The sequence below is a fragment of the Oratosquilla oratoria genome, chromosome 41 (assembly GCF_046742065.1).
Source record: "Oratosquilla oratoria isolate Oo_2021 chromosome 41, ASM4674206v1, whole genome shotgun sequence".
Taxonomy (NCBI): Eukaryota; Metazoa; Arthropoda; class Malacostraca; order Stomatopoda; family Squillidae; genus Oratosquilla; species Oratosquilla oratoria.
In genome coordinates, this window is record NC_134817.1 from 26,602,271 (window position 1) to 26,627,196 (window position 24,926).

Below are 24,926 nucleotides of genomic sequence, written 5' to 3' on the forward strand. Positions count from 1 at the left end.
ATTTACAAATGTATATATATATATATCATTTCACCTATTACTCTGCAAGGTACCTATGCATGACAGCCAAACATAAGTTTAATATATCTAATAATCTCCGGCAGGCTCGAACTCCAAAGACAGAGGACCTTGATGCAAAGTAAAACAGCTCGATGTTCACCAACAAAAGCTTGTACTGTAGTACCTTTCCTGTTTCCAAACTCTGCTGGAGATGGGAACCCACAATGATAGAGGCCTATCAGGGGTTGGAATACAAAGACAAGACCATGTTTATACAAAAGAGATAACCCAGGCTTAATTTCCTTCCACTAACTCTCCTATATTTGTATTAAATTCCAGGTCTCTGTCACATATACCTCTTCATATAGTCTTTTCTTTGTATCCATTCCAAAATGCCTATTTCTCATGACACTTTTTAATCCCCAAGCTATTTACTTGCTTCTCTCAGTCTACAATTTACTTCTACCTCCACTCCTCCCTTTCCTGCCATATGCAACCCCAAATACCAAAAGCTATCCGCTTCCTTCAGCCTCTCTCCCTTAAGACTTACTTCCAACTCGCTGCCATCCTCTCCCCTTGTACATCTTCTATCACATACCCTCCCACACTGTCACTAACTCCCTTAATCCCTCATCTGACTCTGCCACAACCACAGTGTCATCTGCAAACAACAACTGGCTCTCCTCCCACTTTTCTTTGACCATCTCCAATCCCCTGCCCATTAACCTCATCTTTACCACCCACATCACCCCATCCCTGTACACATTGAACAGCCATGGTGACATGACACATTCTTGATGCAGTTCTACATTTACCTCAAACCACTATCTCCATTTCAAATTCTAACACAGGATGCACTACTCTCAAAAATTTTTGAATGCCCTTAACAGCTTTACCCCAATCCCATATATCTGCAAAATCTCTCACAATTCCTTCCTTTCTACCTTGTCATAAGCATTTTCCAAGTCCATTGACCCAAAAATCATTCTTACCTTTTGCTCATGGACAAAATGATGTGTGCCTGTGGTCTGTAGGGGTGCCCCATATGGTCCCTAAAGTATCTACTGCATGTTACAGCACAAATTATACTGCACAATAACATGCAGCCAATACCACAGACAGGGAGAGGGCTTTGTAGAGTGGAATTTAATGAACCACGCTCTTGGTTGCAGGGGACAGGGTTTGAGCTGCCAACACCTCAACCTCCGCCACAAATAGTGACACTCTAACCTGCTCAGGCAGTGAGTGTCTGGTTTCCTTTTGAAACACACAAATCTTTCACCCATTAAATAAATACATACATATACCAAGGCTTTTCCCCCTTTCAAGGGAGGTAGCCAAAAAGACATACATACATATACCAAGGCTTTCCCCCCTTACAAGGGAGGTAGCCAAAAAGGAAAAGGCATAAAATCATTCCCAACCATTCCATCCCTGAATACACTCCACACCCCTCCACCCTCCCTCTTATCTTAGCACCTCCTGGATGACGGGTCATCCCTGCACCTTGTCCACTGCCCTGGGTCAGAAGCAGTGTCACAACAGCACATCCACAGCAAGGCCACTTCATTAAATCGGCGACCCCCCATGCATAAGTGGAGAAGACGGGGAGAAATCCCTTCGGGCTGCGTCAAATTTTGCTCACACATATTACCTCACCCCCCGCCCATTCCACCTCATGCATCACATCATCATCCATATACAACCATTCTCCATTCACCCCTGTCTTCTGTCCTCTCCCGTCCTTCCTCAACAGACATTCCCCTCTTCCCCAAAGCCCCCTTCATCCCATCCATCCACCTCATCCTAGGACGTCCCCTCATGTTCACTCCCTCCACATCTGCCTTCCATACCTCTTTTACTAGTCTTTCTTCACTCATTCTTTCCATGTGTCCAACCATCCTAATACTCTTTCATCAACCCTATCTCCCAACTCCCTTTCCACCCCTGTTCTCCTCCTCATTTCTCACTCTATCTAGCCTAGTAACCCCCATCATACTTCTCAGACACCTCATTTCAAACACATTCAAACTCCTTCTCTCTTCCTCTCTTATGTTCCATGTTTCTGCCCCATACAGTCCTGTTGGCACAATCACTCCTTCATACAGTCTCCTCTTAGCATCCATTCCCAAATGTCTATTCCTCATTACACTTTTTAATCCACCAAGGCATTTACTCGCTTCTCTCAATCTGCATTCTACCTTAACCTCCACTCTACCTTTTCCTGCCACATTTGCACCCAAGTATCTAAAACCATCCACTTCCTCCAGTCGCTCTCCCTTAATGCTCACTTCCAGTCTGCTGCCACTTTCACCCCTTGAACATCTCATCACCTTACTTTTACCCACATTTATCTTCAGCTTTCTTCTATCACAAAAAGAAAAGACATAAAATCATTCCATCCTTAAATAATTCTAATTAAAATGGCTGCAACAGGGTGGAATTAGGCAACCCCTGAAGGAAGAAAGGAATGCTTACAGTCAGCAACCGCAGAGGCAAAGACAAAGAAGTAAAGGTAAAGGAAAGGCTAAAGGAGGGAAAAGCAGCCATCACCACAGACCTGGCAATAGTTTGCGTTGGCAATGAGCACTATATAGGGCTGAGGCTATGCACCAGAACCCATGTCCACATCATCCTGGTAAGTCCTTTCATGACATTTGGTGACTATTGCTCGCATCAAGCTGGAGAAATAAACATAACAGTATTCTATGCGTCTCCTTTTCCTCCCTTTGAGCGACTGCTCAACATGCTACAAATGTATACCATAGTTTCTCAGATCAAGAGTAGATACTTTACTGAAATAAACACCATGTGAGGATGGAGCCTTTATTAGTATGACATTTTGCTTGTTACAGCCTTTTCAAGTATATTATTGCAATACACATGACCAGAGATTAAATAAGAGAAATAAGTGGAATGTTCCCTATTCTTCTTATTTAATCAGTAACTGTATTATAACTATGTACTTGAAAAAGCTGTAACAAGCAAAATGCCATACTAATAAAGGCTCCATCCTCACTTGTGGTGTTTATTTCAATAGATTTGTCAGCAAATGCCACTTTCATACAGGAAATACTTTGAGAAGAGAAAAATTACCAAATCCAATACTGACACCAGTCACGTTTCTTGTCTACATAGAAGGCCTATATACTGGCCAGGTGATACATATCTGATCACTCAATTGTTTTCCCATCAATACACAATGCACTGGTCAAAATTAGTCTTTGGAAATATCAGTGATCTACACAAGTGTGGATGTGGAAAAAAAAAAAAAAAAAAAAAAAAAAAGGTTCCATCAATGTACTGGTAAAAAGAGTGGGCTTTCCTAGTATCAGCAATTAACACAAACATCTGGATAAGAAAAAATAAACTATTGAAAAGCAGATATATTTAATATTCCATTGTTGTTCCTTCAATGCACAATGCAATGGTAAAAAAAGTAGTCTTTCCACATATCACTGATATATATTTTCTTACAAGGTTCTGATGGGTTGGTAATAAAAATTATTACTATTGAAATCCAAGAATTTAAGGCACAAAACTTAAACACTGACCTCATTCCAATAAAAAACTAATATATGAAAAATAAATATCACACTGAATCCCATCCCATGCTATGTAAAGAACCTTGCACCTCACAATCATCAGAATCAAATGAACTTATACAGTACTGCTGGTTTGAAACCCCAAGAGAAATACTGCCATGTAATCAACCAGTACAGTGAAATAGTTTTGTTGTTTGTCATGTCCTATGTTGACCAGCAGACTGACCATAAATTATGGTTTCTACCACAAATCATTATAGATAATACATTTCAAGTATGCTATGATAATGCTGATTTTGTTCTGGCATTGTCAGACATTTACCGAGCTGAGGGCAAGACATTGTGCTGAAGGGGGTAAAGCTATCTCAATGAGTCCCACTGCTACAAGGACACCTTAAAGGTTCTCTTTAAACACCAGACAATTTTATTCTGCTTAGAGCAAGACCTAATGCTGCATGGGTTTATGCACTTCAATACAACCCCGTCAGAGTTCCTTACTACAGCTCATGGGATCCAATACCAAACTGAAAACTCTGAAGGGTTATAGATGAAATTCTTGGGTGTGGATGACACCAATATGAATGCATGCCTCCCCTTCTAACAAAGGGTCACTGGAACTTCAGTAACTGAGACAACCACAGAAGCTGCATGAGAAGAGAGAGCTTCAGGCACTTATGCAGATCCTCCCTTATCTGTACCACTGTGTGCTACTGATGTCTTGGCTCACTTACTGGGAGGGATGGATGGATGGAAAGTCTGTATAGATTTGATGAGGGATGGATGGAGGGGAGAACATGGGTAAACATTATGATGCTGATGTTTGATGGCATGTGTGCACAGGTTAACGGTCCTAGTTCAATGAGCTTTGGCTGGTCAATTCTCATATGGGCACACATGGAATAATTACCATATAAAAATGAGAGGGAAAGTAATGATGGATTGAAAATATATGGATGAAAGCTAATATATGTATGTGTGTGTGTGTGTTTGTGTGTGTGTATATACATTTTCTTTGTTCAACCCAATGTTGCTCAGTGCATCTTAGGATCACTGATGAAGTTGGAGTTTAGCACTTTAATAGTGGGGTACATTTGATTATAGTTGCACCCTATAGGGGACATTAAGTTCACTGCACTTTTACAGGCATGAAGTCTTACGGGAATTTATAGCGTACAAGCTGCATGTGGGTAATTTTTAGTAACTGATACCTGGAAACTTGAGCTGAGTGGGCTTTGAACAATTGACCCTCTCAGTAGTTTTCTGCTTTACTAAACATGCCTCCCTTTTCTCTACATACATGAGGGGGACAACCACATGATGCAGTGGGTGTAAAACCAACTCTAGTGTTGGGCCCTGCTCTGGAAGAGCTGTGTCTCACTACATTACCTTTGACCCAAGCAGTGTGATGGGGACGGGGCAACTTTTCATCCTTAAAAATCTCTCTCATATGCACAGTTTACTTTAACATGTGAAAGACCATTAGGAGCTGATGATTTTCATGTCTTTTATTATTTATGCCCATCTTTTCTTTTGCACAGATTCACCAAAACAAAACTTCCCCATAAACTTCTAGTAATCTCAATATCTCTTACATTTATGCATGTATGGTTCAATCAATCAATTGTTGCCTCAAGTTTCATCCAGTGGAATACCTGCAGCCCCACAGTGGCTAGCAACAATCCTCAGAACCCCTGACAGATCTCTCTGGAAAGAAACTGTGGACTGTGGTCAGTGTTGTATCAGTGTAGGACTGATTTTATGTCACCAGCTCAAAGAAGTAGGGTGAGGAGATAAGTTGTTGGCTGACGGCCTTCCATGTAAAAGTTGATAGAGATCAAGTGCCAGCTCCTTGGGGCACCTCTTGATGGAGGTGAGGAGATTGACAGGTTTTGCAAATGGGCAGCTTTGTAGTCCATCTTGCAGGACCACCACATGCAAATATCTGTCACTGGTCCCTGCGTGTCTAGTTATTATACATAAGTATACATTCAAAGACTTGAACAATCAATCAATTCATTGCCCTACTGCAGCAGAGTCACAGCTCCCAGGTAACCAGCAGCCACTAACAGCTTCAGTCTGACTCAGCTACAAGCAGTGTCATCAGCAAACAACAACTGGCTTACCTCCCACTTCCACCCTTTTTTACTTACTAGCTCCTAACTCCTGCACCCTCATGTTTATCTCCCTCACCACCCCATCCATATAAAGGTTCAACAATGGTAATTCAACTATGGTGCAGCCCCACCTTCACCTAAAACCACTCCCTCTTTCCATTCCCTACCCTCATATATGCTACTTATGCAAAACTACTGATCACCCTCAAGTTCCCCCTTTACACCCTGTCAACACATCTCATGTTATCTCTAACAACCCTGTCATATACCTTTTATAAATCCATAACCCTGCCCCCCCCCCCAAAAAAAAAAAAAAAAAAAAAAAAAAAAAATCGCCTATCTGCGTTATCACAATTTTTTTTATCCATACATCCTTCTCCTTCCACACTGCTCTTCCCCAATTACTTTGTTACTTTCGTTAAAGTAATAATGATTATTGTATATATGCACACTGGCCAAGTGGATTAGAGCATTGCTACTTGTGGCAGAGGTCAGGAGTGAAGGCTGTTTGAGTTCGCCTGACAGCAAGCAAGTTCCTAGTAAGGGCAGACTACATTAAATTTACAGCTTCAAAAAATTCTCCTTTAGAAGTCTAGTCTTCTCTTTGAGGAGTCTGTGACGTTAAATTGAATCGCTTGTGTGTGTGTGTGTGTGTGTGTGTGTGTGTTTGTGTATTTTACACACACACATACACACATGAACACGCAGTGATACAGAAAGGTTGTAAAGAAAATATCAGTAATTCCAAAACTGCAGGAAGCTGTGAGACAGAACCTTGAACAGGTAATGTTATGATACATGACACTAATAATGAGAATAATGACTGATGATAATGATGACAGTGATGATGGTACAGATGATGATTAGGAAGTACAGTTGAAAGGGAAGGCAGTTAAAGAAGGGAAATGCTACGACTTTTACACATTATCATACAGCTTCATTAAGCAAATGCCACTTCATTCAACTCTGACACAACTGGTAGGAAAATAATACATGTTTAAACACTATTAATAAATACAATAAAGAAAGACACCTTCAACATTAATAGATTGTGAATATAATCATATCTGACATTTTCATGGATATTAACAGACCCCTACACAGTACTGTATTGACATGTTATCAGTGTGTACATATAATTAAAGAGCAGCCTATCATCAAGTGTGTGGTTTCCATCGAAATTCAGGAAGGGAAATTCCTAACCTTTGGTTGAATCACTTTCAAAATACAAAAAAGTAGAGCAAAAACACAATGCTAACAACAGCTCCTGCTGCAATCTTGGCATAGGTGGACCGCATGTTGAGGTATTGAGCATCCTGGCGATATTTCTGTGACATTACTGACAAACCTGTTGCTTTGGTCTCCAAATCTGTAAATACAACATTGATTTGTCAATACTGTCCTGACAACAGTACACCTAGGTTTCTTAATCCCACTCACTACCATTTTTGCAGACATTTGGGCTCAGGACATAAGCCCACTTTGGGAATTGGTGGGGCCAATTCCTGAAGTGGGTTTATGTCCCGGGCCTGAACATCTGCACAAATGGCAGTAAATGAGTGCTGGATTAAGAGACCTGGGTGTATATATACACACATAAACACACATCTTGAACAGTAATGAAAATCAATAAATAACAAATTCAAAATACACAAGATTAAATTTGGCACTTGGACTGTTGGGGCAGGTAACAGACACTGCTGAGAATTTAAGAAGAGTGCGGAATTTGAGTCCACAACTTTGTGAATGCGATACCAGTTTGTTTCTACTTCACCAAAATATACTCTAATGATAAAATGTAACTACCTGAAAGAGCTGTCCCTCTTTGCAAGACATCATCAATGTTGTCCATCATAATTCTCTGCACATCGTTTAAGTCCTCACGAAGCTGGTGGATGTGCCTTCTTCCTCTTGTGTCACTATATTGTCGTCTAAGTTTCTGAATTATTGTATCTGAAAAAATAAAAATGAAAAATCAATCTAAGCTCTCAATGTTGACTCAAAATATTTGACCCATAATTCCATGAAAATAACATATAGAAAATCAGAGACACAGACAGAGAGAGGAAGAGAGAAAATCATTATAATGTGCAAATGGTACATTACCAAATTCAATGAAGCTGTACGGTCTTGTGGCTTGAGAGACTTTGCGGCCATACTCTGAATTGAATTCAGCTGCAATTTCTTCAAGGAAGATAAATGCTGACTTTTTGCTGTATGCACGTTCACAGAGCACCAAGTAGCAGACTTCGCCATCTATGAAATAGCTATAAATGACCAAAATCAATTACTCAATCTAAGCTGACTGTTAGGTGCTTTACTTAGTAGCTAGCAGTATGTAAATTGAAATCAATGAGCACTATTATTTTCAAAAGTGAATATGGTCAATTCATGATACATATATACATTAATACAACAAAATTATTGACAAAAGCAATATGGAGCAACAGCATCAACAATAGGCAGCCATGGATGTATCAAAATATACTGTAGGGGTGTGTGTGTGTGTGTGTGTGTGTGTGTAATTCACCATGGCCTTTGGATCACATGTTGGACTTGTGATTGACAGCTATTTCCCTCCCACAAGAGAGCTCAGAGCTCGTATATGACCGATCTATGGGTAATGCTGTGACCTTACACGCACACACACCCCCAACTCCCCACCCATGAGAGTTGGAGTAACAACCCGCAGCACAGAGATAGTGAAATTATTTCAGCCCAGGGCCAGATTCGAACCCAGACCTCTATAGTGACAGCCAGGAACTCTACCAACTGCGCTACGAGTTGTGTATGTGTGTGTGTATTTACCTAATTGTAGTTGCAGGAAAGGAGCAATGCTCATTTGGTCCTGTCTCTTCTCTAATTTTCTAACATACCTAGACTCAAATTTATGTAGGGTTCCAACTTAATTCATATCTTTGATTTTCAATTATCATTTGAACTCTTGTATTGTTTGAGCGTGGGCTATACCACCTTCTAAGCTATTCCACATATTCATATATCAATATGGAAAACTGTATTTCTTCACATCAGAATCCAACAGTGGTCCCTTTTTCTGGGATAGACCCTAATTATAGGGCTGCTGTATTTATCCGTCAATGTGAGGACGCAATCATACAGTCGAATGTTTCGACGGGGCCTGAGAAGATCTCCTTTGTGAGGTCCTAGATTGTGCCACATTCTTTTGCTGCAGAGCTCCTCTCGGCTTCATGTTTAGATCCTAAACTTATAAACTATGATTATGACACCTTTAGGGCTAATTTTCTTAAAATTTTCGCAGATAATCTTGGTGGTGATGCGTTCCATTGGTGCTTCAAATTGGCTGATACTCTCATATCCAGACTGGGTACTATGGATTATCGTCGGGCGCAAGCTCAGGCCAGTATCCTTGCAGTAGAGGCATTTGAATCATTGTCCCAGTTGGACTGGGTAGAGAAAGGTAACATTTCCATAGATAGATTTCGCCTTATCGTAGAGTTTCTTCTATATATTCTTTTTTTGGTGCCTTCTGAGAGACGAGCAGCATCTTCTCTCAAGTATAAGCCTGATGAAACTCTATTGTCCTTTGCATCACAACTTTCACGTAATCTGGGAGAAGTTCCATCTAGCTCGTTGTGTATTAGCAATGCTCATCAACAGGGTCATGTCCCTTGTTCTCCTAGTTCCCCTCAATCTACAGTTACACCCCCTCCCCTGTTGTGTACTTTTTGTAACAGGTCTGGTCATTCCAGCGATTTTTGTTTCCGCCGTAGGCGCCAGGTACACAAGTCAAAACTGTCCCCTGTTGGTAGGAGTGTACCTACTGTTTCTTCTAATCAATCCTAGACCTTTCCAGAGTAGAGCCTCCAGGTAGACTCAGTTATTGCCATATTCATGGTCAGTGTAAACATTCGACTGATCAATGTTTCAAGGTTTTGAAACTTAGGGAGGAGACGTCTCACCAGCCTCGTCAATCCCATTTTCCCCAGCGCATGTTTCCCAACCCCAAGAGTTGACACCTGATGTTCACGTCTCCCGCACGCTTGTCTATTGTGTTCGTGTCATTTTGTGATTTGGCTATATTATATATGTATACAGTGCCTCTTGAGTTTCATTAGCCACCCGTCTGGGGTATTGGCTGCTTGTTATTGTGGCAAAGTAGCATGCAGTCGATACTTTAGGGTCTATATGGGGCGCCCCTACGGACCAGAGTCACACATCATTTTGTCTATGATAGAAGAAAACTCTGTTCATAGAGAAATGATGACACTTTTATACTACGACTGTCCCTCCGTTATGCTGTCCCCCAACCCCTTGTTGCTGTCCTGTACCATTTCTCTGAGTATTCTCTTTCTGTGATGGGGGAATTCCCGGTGGTGGGGGAAAAGAATACTGCCACCAAGTATCCCACTTGGATCGTAAGAGGCGAGAAGAAAGGGACGGGGAGTGGGACTAGGCATCCTTCTCCCTGTAGCCCCACTGGGCATATATCCTAAAAACAAAAGTGAAGGCATAAGGGGTGCTGGAGGGCCTCGGACCAGCACCCTAAGGTTTGGGTCTTTTAATGTGCATGGATGTGGTACAGATGAGAGTAAAAGGGAAGAGATAGGTAGTATGTTTGTGAGAAGAAAGATGGATGTGTTGGCTTTGAGTGAAACTAAGTTGAAAGGGAAGGGTGAGTGTAAGTTTGGGAGTGTAAGTGGGAGGTTATCAGGAGTGAAGAGAGGGTGAGGGAGGGAAGGGGTGGCTATTCTAGTAAGTGAGGAGATAGGTAAACAGGTAGTGGAGTGGAAGGAGGTTTCCTCAAGGATAATGTGGATGAAGGTGAAACTGGGAAAGGAGATGTGGGTCTTTGTAAGTGCATATGGGCCTGGCAGTGAGAAGAGCGTGGAAGAAAGGGAGGCCTTTTGGATAGATTTAAATGAGTGCATAGAGGGTTTAGGAAGAAATGTCAATGTAATAGTACTGGGAGACCTTAATGCTAGGGTGGGAAATGGTCCAATCGATGGAGTGGTTGGGAAGTGTGGAGTTCCAGGAAAGAATCGTAGTGGAGAGTTGATGGTGGAAATGTGTCTAAAAAGAGAGTTGATGATAGCAAATACAGTGTTTCGGAAGAAAGTCAAGCATAAGTACACATGGGAGAGGGTGGTGGAGGGAAGGGTGGTAGATAGAGCGCTAATGGATTATGTAGTGGTAAATAGGATTATGATAGGAAGAGTTAAGGATGTAAATGTGCTAAGGGGAGAGGGTGGGGGAATATCAGATCATTTTTTGGTGGAAGGTAAGCTGAGAGTGGAGGATAGATGGAGAAAGAGGAAAGGGACAAAAGGTAGGGAGGTTGTTAGAGTGAACTCCTTGAATGAAAAGGAAAAGGAGAAGGAGTACGAAAAGAAGCTGAAGGAGGAGTGGGAGGGAGTAAAGGATGGAGCAGAGATGGGTGTGGAGGAGGAATGGGGATGGTTCAAGGAGGGAGTCTTAAAGTGTGCAAGGATGGTGTGTGGAACAAGAAGGACAGGGAGAAATAGAAGAAAGGGTAGTGAATGGTGGGATGAGGAAACAAAGAAGGTTGTAGAAGAGAAGAAGAGAGCATTCACAGATTGGTTACAAAAGAGGACGGGGAGTCATATGAGAAGTACAAAGAAAAGAAAAGAGAAGTAAAGCAAAAGGTAAAGGAGGCAAAGAGGAGAGCAGATGTGAAATGGGGTAAGAGTATGACAGAAAATTTTGAAAGTGATAGATGTTTTGGAAAGAAATTGAGAGAGGAAGAGGAGGCGAATCAAGTAGGGAAGAAAAGGTAAAAGGTGCAAATGGAGAGATGATAATGGAAGAGAGGGCAGTAAGGGAAAGATGGGCAGAATATTTTAGGGGGTTTGCTAAATGTGAAGGAGGATAGGGAAGGAAAGATAGCTGCAGTGGGAAATGCGAAGAAAATGAGAGTGATGAGTGAGGAGAATGGAGGAGAAATAAGGAAGGATGAGGTGAAGGCAGTTGTTAAGATGATGAAAGCAGGTAAGGCACCTGGTCTGGATGGATGCCATGCAGAATGTCTGAAAAAGGGAGGTTCACTGATGGTGGACTGGTTGGTGAGGTTATTTAATGTTTGCTGGAGAGAGGGTAGAGTACCGGAGGACTGGAGAAGTGCCTGTATAGTTCCTCTTTACAAGGGAAAAGGGGACAAGTGTGAATGTAGTAGTTTCAGAGGGATTAGCCTGTTAAGTGTAGTAGGGAAGGCTTATGGGAGGATCTTGATTGAGAGGATTAGGAGAGGAACAGGAGTAATTGGTGAGGAACAGTGTGGATTTAAGGACAGGTAGAGGTTGTGTAGATCAGATCTTTGTGGTAAGACATATGTGAGAAAGCTATAGGAAAGGGGAAGGATGTTTTTTGGGCTTTTATGGATCTGGAAAAGGCTTATGATAGGGTAGACAGAAAGGCACTGTGGGAGGTTATGCAGATTTATGGGATAGGAGGAAAGCTTTTGGGAGCTGTCAAGAGTTTTTATGAGAGTAGTAGAGCTTGTGTCAGGATTAGAAATGGAGAGAGTGAGTGGTTTGAAGTAAAGGTGGGACTTCGTCAAGGATGCGTTATGTCGCCCTGGCTGTTCAACTTATACATGGATGGGGTGGTGCGAGAGGTGAATGCTAGGGTAGTGGGTCAGGGATTGGAGATGGTTAAAGAAAATGGAGAAAAGTGGGAGGTGAGCCAGATGTTGTTTGCGGACGACACTGCGCTTGTGGCAGGGTCGGAGGAGGGATTGAGGAAGCTGGTGGCAGAGTTTGGGAGAGTATGTGATAGAAGAAAGCTAAAGATAAATGTGGGTAAAAGTAAGGTGATGAGATGTACAAGGGGTGAAAGTGGCAGTAGACTGGAAGTGAACATTAAGGGAGAGCAACTGGAGGAAGTGGATAGTTTTAGATACTTGGGTGCAAGTGTAGCAGGAAAAGGTGGAGTGAAGGTGGAGGTAGAATGTAGATTGAGAGAAGCGAGTAAATACCTTGGTGGATTAAAGAGTGTAATGAGGAATAGACATTTAGGAATGGATGCGAAGAGGAGACTGTATGGAGTGATTGTGCCAACAGCACTGTATGGGGCAGAAACGTGGAACATAAGAGAAGAAGAGAGAAGGAGTTTGAATGTGTTTGAGATGAGGTGTCTGAGAAGTATGGTGGGGGTTACTAGGCTGGATAGAGTGAGAAATGAGGAGGTGAGGAGGTGAGGAGGAGAACAGGGGTGAAAAAGGAGCTGGGAGATAGGGTTGATGAAAGAATATTAGGATGGTTTGGACACATGGAAAGAATGAGTGAAGAAAGACTAGTAAAAGAGGTATGGAAGGCAGATGTGGAGGGAGTGAACATGAGGGGACGTCCTAGGATGAGGTGGATGGATGGGGTGAAGGGGGCTTTGGGGAAGAGGGGAATGTCTGTTGAGGAAGGAAGGGAGGGGACGGAAGACAGAGGTGAGTGGAGAATGGTTGTATATGGATGATGTTGTGATTGCATGAGGAGGAATGGGCAGGGTGGGGGGTGGGGGGGTAGTATGTGCGAGTAAATTTTGAAGCAGCCCGAAGGGATTTCTCCCCGTCCTCTCCTTATATGCAAGGGGGAACGGAGAGGGGGGGTCGCCGATTAAATGAAGCGGCCTTGCTGTGGATGTGCTGTGTCTTGCGACACTGCTTCTGACCCAGGGCGGTGGGCAAGGTGCAGGGATGACCTGTCATCCAGGAGGTGCTCAGATGAGAGGGAGGGTGGGAGGGGTGTGGAGTGTATTTAGGGATGAAATGGGTGGGAGTGTTTTTATGCCTTTCCCTTTTTGGCTACCTCCCTTGAAAGGGGGAAAAAGCCTTGGTATATGTATGTATGTACTTACATGACCTCTAGAAGCCCTCCCATCTTTAATTAAGAGGTCTCTTCTATCACTGCAATCTATCCCCCTTTGGTGACCTGAATACTGTAATCATATCAACTCTTTCTCTTCAATCTTTCAAAGTTGGTAGACCCAGTACTTTTAGTCTTTCCTTGTATGGTTTATCTGCCAGGCTGGGGACCTGTTTGGTTGCTGCCCTTTGTATTCTCTCAATCTTGCATATATCCTTTACTCTGTGTGGGGACCATACTACAGATGCATATTCCAGTCTTGGACGTATTAGGATTTCAATGAATTTTTTCATCTCTTCATCCATATAATGGAATGTCACTTTAATCTTCTGCAGTAGTCCGTATGTCTCTCCCACAATCCTGTTGATATGTCTGTCAGGTGACAGGTTGTCTTTTATCAACATTCCTAAGTCTTTCTCCTCTTTGATTTTGTAATGTATTCCCTTATCAAGGAATAGATTAAGGATGGTCTTTTAGAGCTATTACCCATTTCCAGTACTTTGCATTTATTGGCATTGAACTTTATTTCCCTTGCTGATTAGTGATACTGGCCTATAATTTAGTGGTGTTTCCTTTGTCTCTGCTTTTGTGAATTGGCATCACATTTGCCCTTTTCCAATCAAGTGGCACAATGCCTTCTTTCGATGAACATATAATAAGACTGTGGATCTTGTCCACTAGTTGTTCCCTACAATTTTTCAAGTATCCATTTTGAGATCCCATCAGGTCCTGAAACTTTTGTCACATCCAATGATCCCATGAGATTGAGCATTTTCTTCACTTCTACACTTATATCTGCTAAACCTGGTTTTTTGCTCCCCCCGCTTTTCACCATAAAGTTGCGCTCTTTTGTGAAGAACAATTGGAAACCTCCATTCATTATTTCTGCCTAAGCTGAGGCCTCTTCAAAGACCTTACTATCTACTATTAACTTGGTGATTTCTTCCCTGTGTCTTAATTTACCATTTATGAACCTGTAAAACAATTTTGATTCATCTTTGCATTTTTCTACTACATCTCTTTCAAAATTGATTTCTTCTTCCCTGCAAATTCTAGTACTATCATTCCTAGCTTATTTGTAACCTTCTTTTCTTTCTCTATTTTCCTCAAGCCACATCCCTGGCCTTTTTTGCAATCTCACAAATTTTTTGTAAAACCAACCCTGTTTTTGTTCCTTCCTTTTTCTTGTCTTCAGCACATGCTTCACTCCTAGGTTGTAAATGTCATGAAAGATTTCCCATTTCCTCCTTATTCCTGTGGTATTCATGGACTCCTCCCAGATTTTGTTTCTTCAAAGAATTTTCTCAACCCTAAGTAATCTGCTTTCCTAAAACCGAGTCTCCCTTGCCTGTGTGAATCATTCCTTGACTCTATTTCCTCATCCTCCAGCTGAAATTCAAATGTAACATGGTCACTTTTTCCTAATGGGCAAAGGCAGTTCATGAAACTGATGTCTGGCTCTTTGGTTAGTAACAGATCTAATCTTGTGGGAGTGTCATCTCCTCTTACCTGGGTCACTGCTTTTACCCACTGGATCATTGTGTTCTCCATTTCTATAATCAATAGTGTATTTCCCCAGGAATCTGCTTCCTCACTTGCTCCCATTCCTCCTAGTTGATGTCACCACAATTAAAATCTCCAATAAGGACTATGTTACTACTTTAATATTTTTCTTTAGGAAAAGAGTTCAATAATTCCAAGCTACACAGTCCTCTGTAAGGGGCACCATCCTAGCCTTCTGATGGGAGGAGTTTGTGACATTAAACCATATCATCATCAGGAAAAGAGTTGTATCCTTTAACATTTCTTGATATTCACTTTAATCCCAAGCTCTTGTCTTGGGGGGAACATATGCCACCATGAAGTCTCTTTTACTGTGTCCTTTAGTACTGATCTTCAGGTGAATTGCTTCAGCCCTCCCTTCACTCAGATTTGTTTCTTCCACCTTTAAGTCACTTCTCACTACAAACATAACTCCACCCTTTTTATCTTCTGTCTCTTCTCCAAGAGAAGTATCTGTTGTTCCCCAACTATATATCAATTTTTTTTTTTTAGATTTGTTTCTATTAGACACAATATATCTTGCTCATTTATCCTAAGTAGTCATTTATCTCCAACCTAGCTGGCAGTAAACCATCAACATTAGCATATGCTATTATAAGTTTCCTTGTAGTACTCTGCAATACTGCCTTCTTGTTACCATTTCCTCACCTTTTGATTGACAACTCTCCCAAAAAATGCTTTTTCTGTGTATGTGTTTGCACACACACACACACTTACACTAAAGAGAGCACTTTTTTATTTTAGGAAAGTGAGGGGAGCAAAAATCCAGGTTTAGAAGATATAAATGTAGAAGTGAGGGAAGTGCTCAATCTCTTGGGATCATTGGATGTGACAAAAGCTTTAGGACCTGACTGGATCTCAAACTGGATACTTAAAGAATGTAGAAGGGAACAACAAGCAGACAAGATTCACACTCTTACTACATGTTCATTGAAAGAAGGCATTGTAACTCTTGATTGCAAAAGGGCAAATACATACATACATACATATACCAAGGCTTTTCCCCCCTTACAAGGGGGGTAGCCAAAAAGAAAAAGGCATAAAATCATTCCCACCCATTCCATCCCTGAATACACTCCACACCCCTCCACCCTCTCTCTTATCTTAGCACCTCCTGAATGACGGGTCATCCCTGCACCTTGTCCACTGCCCTGGGTCAGAAGCAGTGTCGCAAGACACAGCACATCCATAGCAAGGCCGCTTCATTAAATCGGCGACCCCCCCATTGCATAAAATGAGAGGACGGGGAGAAATCCCTTCGGGCTGCGTCAAATTTTGCTCACACATACTACCTCACCCCCCATCCACCCACCCCTTCCACCTCATGCTATTACAACATCATCCATATACAACCATTCCCCATTCACCCCTGTCTTCTGTCCTCTCCCGTCCTTCCTCAACAGACATTCCCATCTTCCCCAAAGCCCCCTTCACCCCATCCATCCACCTCATCCTAGGACGCCCCCTCATGTTCACTCCCTCCACATCTGCCTTCCACACCTCTTTTACTAGTCTTTCTTCACTCATTCTTTCCATGTGTCCAAACCATCCTAATACTCTTTCATCAACCCTATCTCCCAGCTCCCTTTCCACCCCCGTTCTCCTCCTCACCTCCTCATTTCTCACTCTATCTAGCCTAGTAACCCCCATCATACTTCTCAGACACCTCATCTCAAACACATTCAAACTCCTTCTCTCTTCTTCTCTTATGTTCCATGTTTCTGCCCAATACAGTGCTGTTGGCACAATCACTCCTTCATACAGTCTCCTCTTAGCATCCATTCCCAAATGTCTATTCCTCATTACACTCTTTAATCCACCAAGGCATTTACTCGCTTCTCTCAATCTACATTCTACCTCCACTTTCACTCCACCTTTCCCTACCACATTTGCACCCAAGTATCTAAAACTATCCACTTCCTCCAGTCGCTCTCCCTTAATGCTCACTTCCAGTCTACTGCCACTTTCACCCCTTGTACATCTCATCACCTTACTTTTACCCACATTTATCTTTAGCTTTCTTCTATCACATACTCTCCCAAACTCTGCCACCAACTTCCTCAATCCCTCCTCTGATCCTGCCACAAGCGCAGTGTCGTCCGCAAACAACACCTGGCTCACCTCCCACTTTTCTCCATTTTCTTTAACCATCTCCAATCCCTTGCTGGAGGACTGGAGGAGTGCCTGTATAGTTCCTCTTTACAAGGGAAAAGGGGACAAGTGTGAATGTAGTAGTTTCAGAGGGATTAGCTTGTTGAGTGTAGTTGGGAAGGCTTATGGGAGGATCTTGGTTGAGAGGATTAGGAGAGGAACAGAAGGAGTAATTGGTGAGGAACAGTGTGGATTTAGGGCAGGTAGAGGTTGTGTAGATCAGATCTTTGTGGTAAGACAGATATGTGAGAAAGCTATAGGAAAGGGGAAGGATGTTTTTTGGGCTTTTATGGATCTGGAAAAGGCTTATGATAGGGTAGACAGAAAGGCACTGTGGGAGGTTATGAAGATATACGGGATAGGAGGAAAGCTTCTGGGAGCTGTCAAGAGTTTTTATGAGAATAGTAGAGCTTGTGTCAGGATTGGAAATGGAGAGAGTGAGTGGTTCGAGGTAAAGGTGGGACTTCGTCAAGGATGCGTTATGTCGCCCTGGCTGTTCAACTTATACATGGACGGGGTAGTGCGAGAGGTAAATGCAAAAGGGCAAATAAGATGCTATTTCACAAAAGTGGAAATAAGGAGACACCACTAAATTATATGCCTGTATCACTGACCAGCACAATAGTGAAATTATGTGAAAGGACTGTGAAAGATTGATGGACCAAGTATCTTGAAAAGATTAACATTCTGACAGACAATCTGTTTAGCTTCAGATCTGGAAGGCTGTGTGTGTTGAACATTTTAAGCTTTTACTTGAGTGATTGATGCGCTGCAAGAGAGAGGAGTGGATAGATTGCGTGTACCTAGACCTAGAGAAGGTATTTGATAAAAAGCCCCATAGTCAGCTTATGTGGAAACTAGATCATATTGGAAGACTGAGAGGCAAACTACTTGAATGGATAAAAGATTTTTTGAAGGAAAGATACATGAGGACAGTAGTAAAGGATAAGATGTCAAAATGGAGAGCAGGAAAAAGCAGAGTCCCATAAGGTTCAGTGCTTACACCAATAATGTTTCTTGTCTATGTCAATGATATGATGGAAGGAACAACAACCTATGCCAACCAACATGTTTGCAGATGACACAAAAATCATGAGAAGAGTGAAAAATGAGGAGGACAGTAGACTATCATAAAAAGATCTAGACACTATTTTTGTAGGAAACCAAGAATAGGAAATGAAGTTAAAAAAAAAAAAAAAAAAAAAAAAAAAAAAAAAAAAAAAACTACCAGTCACCTGACAGACATATGAGCAGGATTGTGAGAGACATACGGACTACTGCAGAAGATCAAAATGACATTTCACTATATGGATGAAAAGATGAGGAAAAATTTCCATCTAAACCCTGATACATTCAAGACTGAAATATGTGTCAGTAGTATGGTCCCCACACAGTGTGAAGGATGTAAGCAAGATTGAGAGAATACAAAGGGCAGTAACCAAACAGGTCCCCAGCCTGGCAGATAAACCATATGAGGAAAGACTAAAGTACTGGACCTGCCAACTTTGAAAGACTAAAGAGAAAGAGGTGATATCATTACAGTATTTAGGTCACTAAAGGGTATATTTTGCATTGACAGAAGAGATTTCCTGATTAAAGATGGAGGGGCTTTAAGAAAGATCACAGGTCTAAAGAATGTGAAGAAATAGTTTTCCATATAGATGCATAAATACTTGAAATAGCTTAGGAAATTATATAGCCCAAGCTTAAACAATACACGAGTTCAAATCTATCAAGGATATAGATTAACTGTACATGAATTTGAGGCATGGTATGATACAAAAAATTAGAGAATAGGAGACAGGACCCAACAACATTGCTCCTTTCCTGTATACAACAGTTAGGTAAATACACACACACACACACCAAAAGCCTTTTCTCCATTACATGGGTAATGGCTCAATCAAAGCACACACCAATACCATAAACAAATAAACCCATTCAACTATCTTCCCCATTTCAGCACCTTAGGGATGAAGGGCCACCCTGTTTGGGCCAAAAGCAATGTTGCAAACAACAATTGGTGATACAGAAACAGTGCCATAATAGTGCAACACAGACAACACTAAATTTTCTTCCCAGAGAGATCTATGGGTGCAGCTGATGAAACTCAAGGCAGTAATTATTACCACAAGAGGATGACAGGCTTGGTATTAAAATAGAGCTCTAGAACCCTCACTTAGCTCCTCATGGATGACAGGTCATCCCTGTATCTTGCCCACTGCCCTGGGTCAGAAGCAATGTAGCAAGACATAGGACATCCACAGCAAGGCCACGTCACTTAATCAGCTAAACCTTTCTGTCCCCTCATACAGAAAAAGAGATGGGGAGAAACCCCTTCAGGCTGCATCAAAATATTCACATAAGCACTCCCTAAACCCCCCCCCATCCACTGCCCCTCCCTTGCATAACATTATCATCTATACAGTCACTCTGCACTCATCCCTATCTCCTGCCTTGTCCCTTCCTTGCTCAATAGACATTCGATTCTTGCTGAATGCCCCCTTCACACCATCCATGCATCTCATCTTCGGTCATCCCTTCAAGTTCACTCCCCACACCTCTGCCTTCCACATCTCTTAATTTTTCATCACTTTTTCCATGTGTCCAAACCATCCCAATAATCTTCCCAAAGTGGATTTATGTCCTGGGCTCAAACATCCACACAAGTGGCAGTCAGTGAGTGCTGGATTAAGAGGTCTACAAGAGAGCTAAGATGAGAGGGAGGAAAGGGTGAGAGTAGGTATCTGCTTTAGACTTGGCTACCTCCCTTATCTGGGGGAAAAAGCTCTTGATATATAGAGATAAACCCTCACTCCTCACACCACCTTAAACACTGAATACAACATAAAAACAACCCCTGCAGTATTCTACTCAAACATCTACAATTCATCAATACAAAAAACACATACACTCAGATCATAAACAAGTATTCCACAATAGATTGCCAAGTTCTATACTTCAACAAGCTTCCCCAGAAATCAATTCAACAGAGAAATACAACACAAGAAAAAATTGCATTAGCATCTCTACATCTGGGTTACCACCTTGCATCAAAACAGACCAATGCAGATGTGGCCTGGTAACTGATTTCAATTGCCTCTGATGAAACCACCACACAGAACACCTCTACTATGCAGCAACACAAAATCCCTTCACTGAGTGACTGATGTGATGAACAAGTGACCATAACCAGTTTCCTGGGGACTGCAAGTCTTTTGCAAAAGAACTTGGGCAATGTACTGATTGATTCAAATATTCCCCAAACAAAATCATACATATATAGATCATGATTTGACAAATAACTTGCATTTGTGATAATTCTACTACTACTACCAATTAAAAATCAAGAACAAATGTCCATATAAACTTACTGGAAGACATATGTCCCTGAATCGATGGAACATTTACCAGGGCTATTGGGAGTCAACTTCTTGAACAGAAGTTTAGCTTGGTTTTGGTACTCTGCAAGACTGCGACCACTCTGAGAACAAAAAATGTATTGTTAGTATTCCATATTTCTATATCAAGAATCATTATGTAAGGTAAAAAATGTATCATTATTCAGTTTAAGAAAATTATTGTTCTTTTATCAAACAGCTAAGAACTTTAATAGGATATGTGTTTTTCTGTATATATATGTTTAGCCTACTGTTTTAATGCTGTTATTATTCTTAAAGATCTATTTTCTATTATCTGTAAGTTTTTTTTGGAGGTAGAAAATGGGAAACAAAGTGCACAAGTACTTAATTGTGTCTCTTGTAGGCAGTACCAACTGAGTTTTCAAAAAGTAGTTTTTCCTAGTTTGGATTGACACAGTGACAATACCAATGTAGTACTGGATGCATTATTGTTTAAGATGATGGGATACAATTGCAGGTTTAGCTTGCATATTTGAAGGGGTTGCAGGAGGAAAAGAAAGTCACTGTCCCCAGGGGGCTTTCAATGCATATGGTTGATGACAGGTTGATGCGGGAGTAGAAAGACTTGTTTTCTCATTAAGAAAGATTTGTGGTTAATGTCCCATTTGGTAGGCACCCTTTAGTGAGGTGTAGGTTGAAAGTGTATGTTTGGAGAAGCCAGGTATGAGGGTATGTGATTCAATGTTTGGGGGTTAACCCCTTCCATATGACGACACCTACGTAGGTGTCATGAGGTGCAAGTGGGTATATGAGGATGCCAGCATCGGTGTCTTGATTATATTTATTTTGTAGATGTAGCTGAGTGACCCCCATGTTCTGTGAAGTGGTCTGGTGGTATTTTCTGTAGTTATTAATATTCAGGGTGAAAGAGAATGAGTAAAACAGCTGTAACTTTATATCTTATAATGTGAGTATTGTGATGCATCATCATACATCAGTTGATGCTGCCTATGATAATTTGACTTGTATTGAAGAGGTTAAGAGAGGTATATATCATGGGTGGGGGCATGGGGAGAAGAATGGGGATTTGGATATAAGGATGTGACCATTAAGAAATTCTTTATTTCATTTGGATTTGGGGGGTGAAGGGGGCTTTGGGGAAGAGGGGAATGTCTGTTGAGGAAGGAAGGGAGGGGACGGAAGACAGAGGTGAGTGGAGAATGGTTGTATATGGATGATGATGTGATTGCATGAGGAGGAATGGGCGGGGGGGGTGGGGTAGTATGTGTGAGTAAATTTTGACGCAGCCCGAAGGGATTTCTCCCCGTCCTCTCCTTATATGCAAGGGGGGACGGAGAGGGGGGGTCGCCGATTAAATGAAGCGGCCTTGCTGTGGATGTGCTGTGTCTTGCGACACTGCTTCTGACCCAGGGCGGTGGGCAAGGTGCAGGGATGACCCGTCATCCAGGAGGTGCTCAGATGAGAGGGAGGGTGGGAGGGGTGTGGAGTGTATTTAGGGATGAAATGGGTGGGAGTGTTTTTATGCCTTTCCCTTTTTGGCTACCTCCCTTGGAAGGGGGAAAAAGCCTTGGTATATGTATGTATGTATGGATTTGGGGGGCATTAGAAGATCTGGGACTAGGATATGACTGCTGATGTATAAATGGAGTGTAATTAAGTGGTTTGGTCTGATTTCAGCAAGGACTATTTCCATGGATTTCAAGCAAGATACTGGTGAGTTAGGATTTCAGCCAAAACACTGTGGGTTGAGTACATGAGAAATGAGTATCTATGATGTTATCTATTTCAAAGGATTACAAAGGAAGAGCAAACTGACACAAGACCTTTTGGTCCACAACTAGGTTGGATGCTAAGATGCTGAGATAGGGATTACTTTGGTGGCACTTCTGTAGTGGAAGAAACAGATGTGGTTTCATCTTTGTTCTGGGCAACACATTCCAGTGCAAAGTGGAGAATTGGTCCTTCTCATTGAGTAATTAGGGAAAGGATATGGGTCATCAGGTGGATGGTGAGGAGGAAGAAAAAGTTATGTAGGTGAGGGGCGAGGTCAGCTGATGAGTATACTAGCAAATATGTCCATACAAAAACACATACATGCTCAGACCACAAAATGAGCACTCCTTATCTGAGCACCAAATTCCAGAATCCACTCATCTCCCCTAGACATCAACACAATTGAGAAATCACTTTCAAGACAAGTAAGAACAATCTGTATTTACACTATCAACCCCACATTGATACAGTACCAGCACAGAATTGGCCTGGCCATAGGTTCAAACTGACCTATATGCAACCACAGTTGAGAAGACAGAACCTCATACTATGCTGTTCAATTCTCATCGTTCCCAGACAATAACACAAAATATTTTTTTTGTGTGTGACTTGTGGGCCAATCTGGTGGCCCATGCCAGTTGTGCAGGAACCACTGGTCTCCTGCAACAGAGACCTAGGGCAATGGATTAATTGACAACTGTGCACATTCAACAAGTGATAAGAGAGATCAATGATAGGTACCTACATGTAGTGTTCCTGCACAATGGATAGCAAAGCTACTTATTTTCAAAATTTGTCAACCCCCTCAATTCCATTAGTAGTTGCACTCCAGAGGGGATGACACTCTGTCTCATGACTGGCCCCAAGACATCTCTATATCAATTTAAACTGTATTCCTTATACCTTTTCACATATGGAAAGTTGACAACTGGCAACCCCTCCCTTCCTCTTCCTACTAAAGAGAGTCCAAAGTTTCTTCCCGGATATCTGTGGGAGGTCCTGAGGACCAATGGTAGTCACTGTAGGATTGTGGGTTTTCCTCTTAGTAAAATGTGAGGCAACAATCATTATTCTTCTTCCAAGAGATCTATGAGAGGACTAGAAGATTACTATTAACTGCTATGGGGCTGGACGTACTCAGTGAAATTCGAGGCAACAATTTCTAATACCATTACCATAACTACAGTAAGATTAAAAAAGCACCTACTGTACTTTTAGACTAATCCAAAAAAGACTAGTAAAAGTATAATGTGATGGGTTCCTCCATAATTACTCAATTTCATTTTAAAATTACCACTTTCACAGTATGGTAATCATAGCATAATATTCTAACAGCATACTACTTTAGTTGGAAAAAGCTCAGTCTATAATTTGTTGATTATCTTTGGGTTTGATTATACAGTACTTGGTTCAGAAAGGTTACATAGGTTTTGCCAAATACTGGCTAGGTTATCCAAATTCTTGCATTTTCTTGCGAAGTACAATACAAATCAAGCATAGCTACCAGGCTATGGTGTTAACAGAAAATCATATTTTTTAACTGAAACCATGATGGGAATAATAATATCACCATTTACAGTTCTGGTTAGAATCGATCAATCTGGTGACCTGGTTTTCTCCTGCAGGAGACCTGTGGGCCCAGGAAACTGGTCACATTCACTGATTCAGCCCATATATATCACTCAGTGGGACTTTGTGTAGCTGTTGAAGGGCTGTGCAGTGCTACTTATGGTGCTCTTTCTTCCATGTGGTAATTGCATCTTGGGCAACTGCTCTGTTGCCAGACCAAATCTGTGTTGGTGTTGTTTCAGTGTAGGGTCATGACCTGAATGTAGGTATGGCAGTGTATCTCCTGTCTGTCATGGGAGTGATTTCCCTGCTGGGGTGATTCCTCGGGGGAGTTTGAGGAGTTTGGTAGAATAGGGAATATTGACAAGTAACTGCTGGTTGTCAGCCTACAAGGCAGACATCAGTAAGAATGATATCCTTATGGTCCATTTTCAAAACCTGTCAACACCCTTTACTCCATCTGGTGGTACAACATGACAGTCTCTAGATCATGCCCAGGTTCTCCCTCCATGAACTTTGATTGTATTCCCTCCACTTTTTGACATAAGGAGAGCTGACATCTGGCGACTGCTCCCCTCCTGTTACTACTGTATGGTGGTGACAGAAACTATCATACAATGATGCATATGATCCATAGTCCAGTTTCTTCCCATAAAGATCTATGGGAGGGCTCAAGGGCCGTTGCCAACAAATGTGGAATTGCGAGTTCCAAGTCGAGTGACACTTGAGGCATGAATTACTATTATTATTTAATGGAGTATAGGACTGCCTGTTTGGTCATGTTTCTATGGACTTTAGTATGGACATGCTGTGGGATGTTTGGGGTAAGTTACTGTAAATAAGACACACCTAGAGTATAGTGGTCCCGTATGGCAACACTATTAGCTCCCAAACCCACACATAACAATCACAAACAATTCCTCACACATTCAAATTATGGTAATTTTAACTTTTGGTGATAAAATAGAATGTTTG

The 24,926-nt window shown here is 41.7% G+C and overlaps 1 protein-coding gene across 1 annotated transcript in view; it reads right to left on the reverse strand.

Moving 5' to 3' along the window:
• Nucleotides 1–3,371: 3,371 nt before the first annotated feature.
• LOC143021063 (vesicle-trafficking protein SEC22b-like) overlaps nucleotides 3,372–24,926 on the reverse strand; it is a 22,458-nt gene continuing 903 nt past the window's right edge. The window contains exons 2-5 of the mRNA XM_076178280.1: nucleotides 20,601–20,710; nucleotides 7,766–7,926; nucleotides 7,466–7,612; nucleotides 3,372–7,028 (exon numbers count right to left, since the gene is read on the reverse strand). Coding sequence (XP_076034395.1) covers nucleotides 6,880–7,028; nucleotides 7,466–7,612; nucleotides 7,766–7,926; nucleotides 20,601–20,710 — 567 coding nt within the window. The 3' untranslated portion in view covers nucleotides 3,372–6,879. The remainder of the gene's footprint in view (nucleotides 7,029–7,465; nucleotides 7,613–7,765; nucleotides 7,927–20,600; nucleotides 20,711–24,926) is intronic.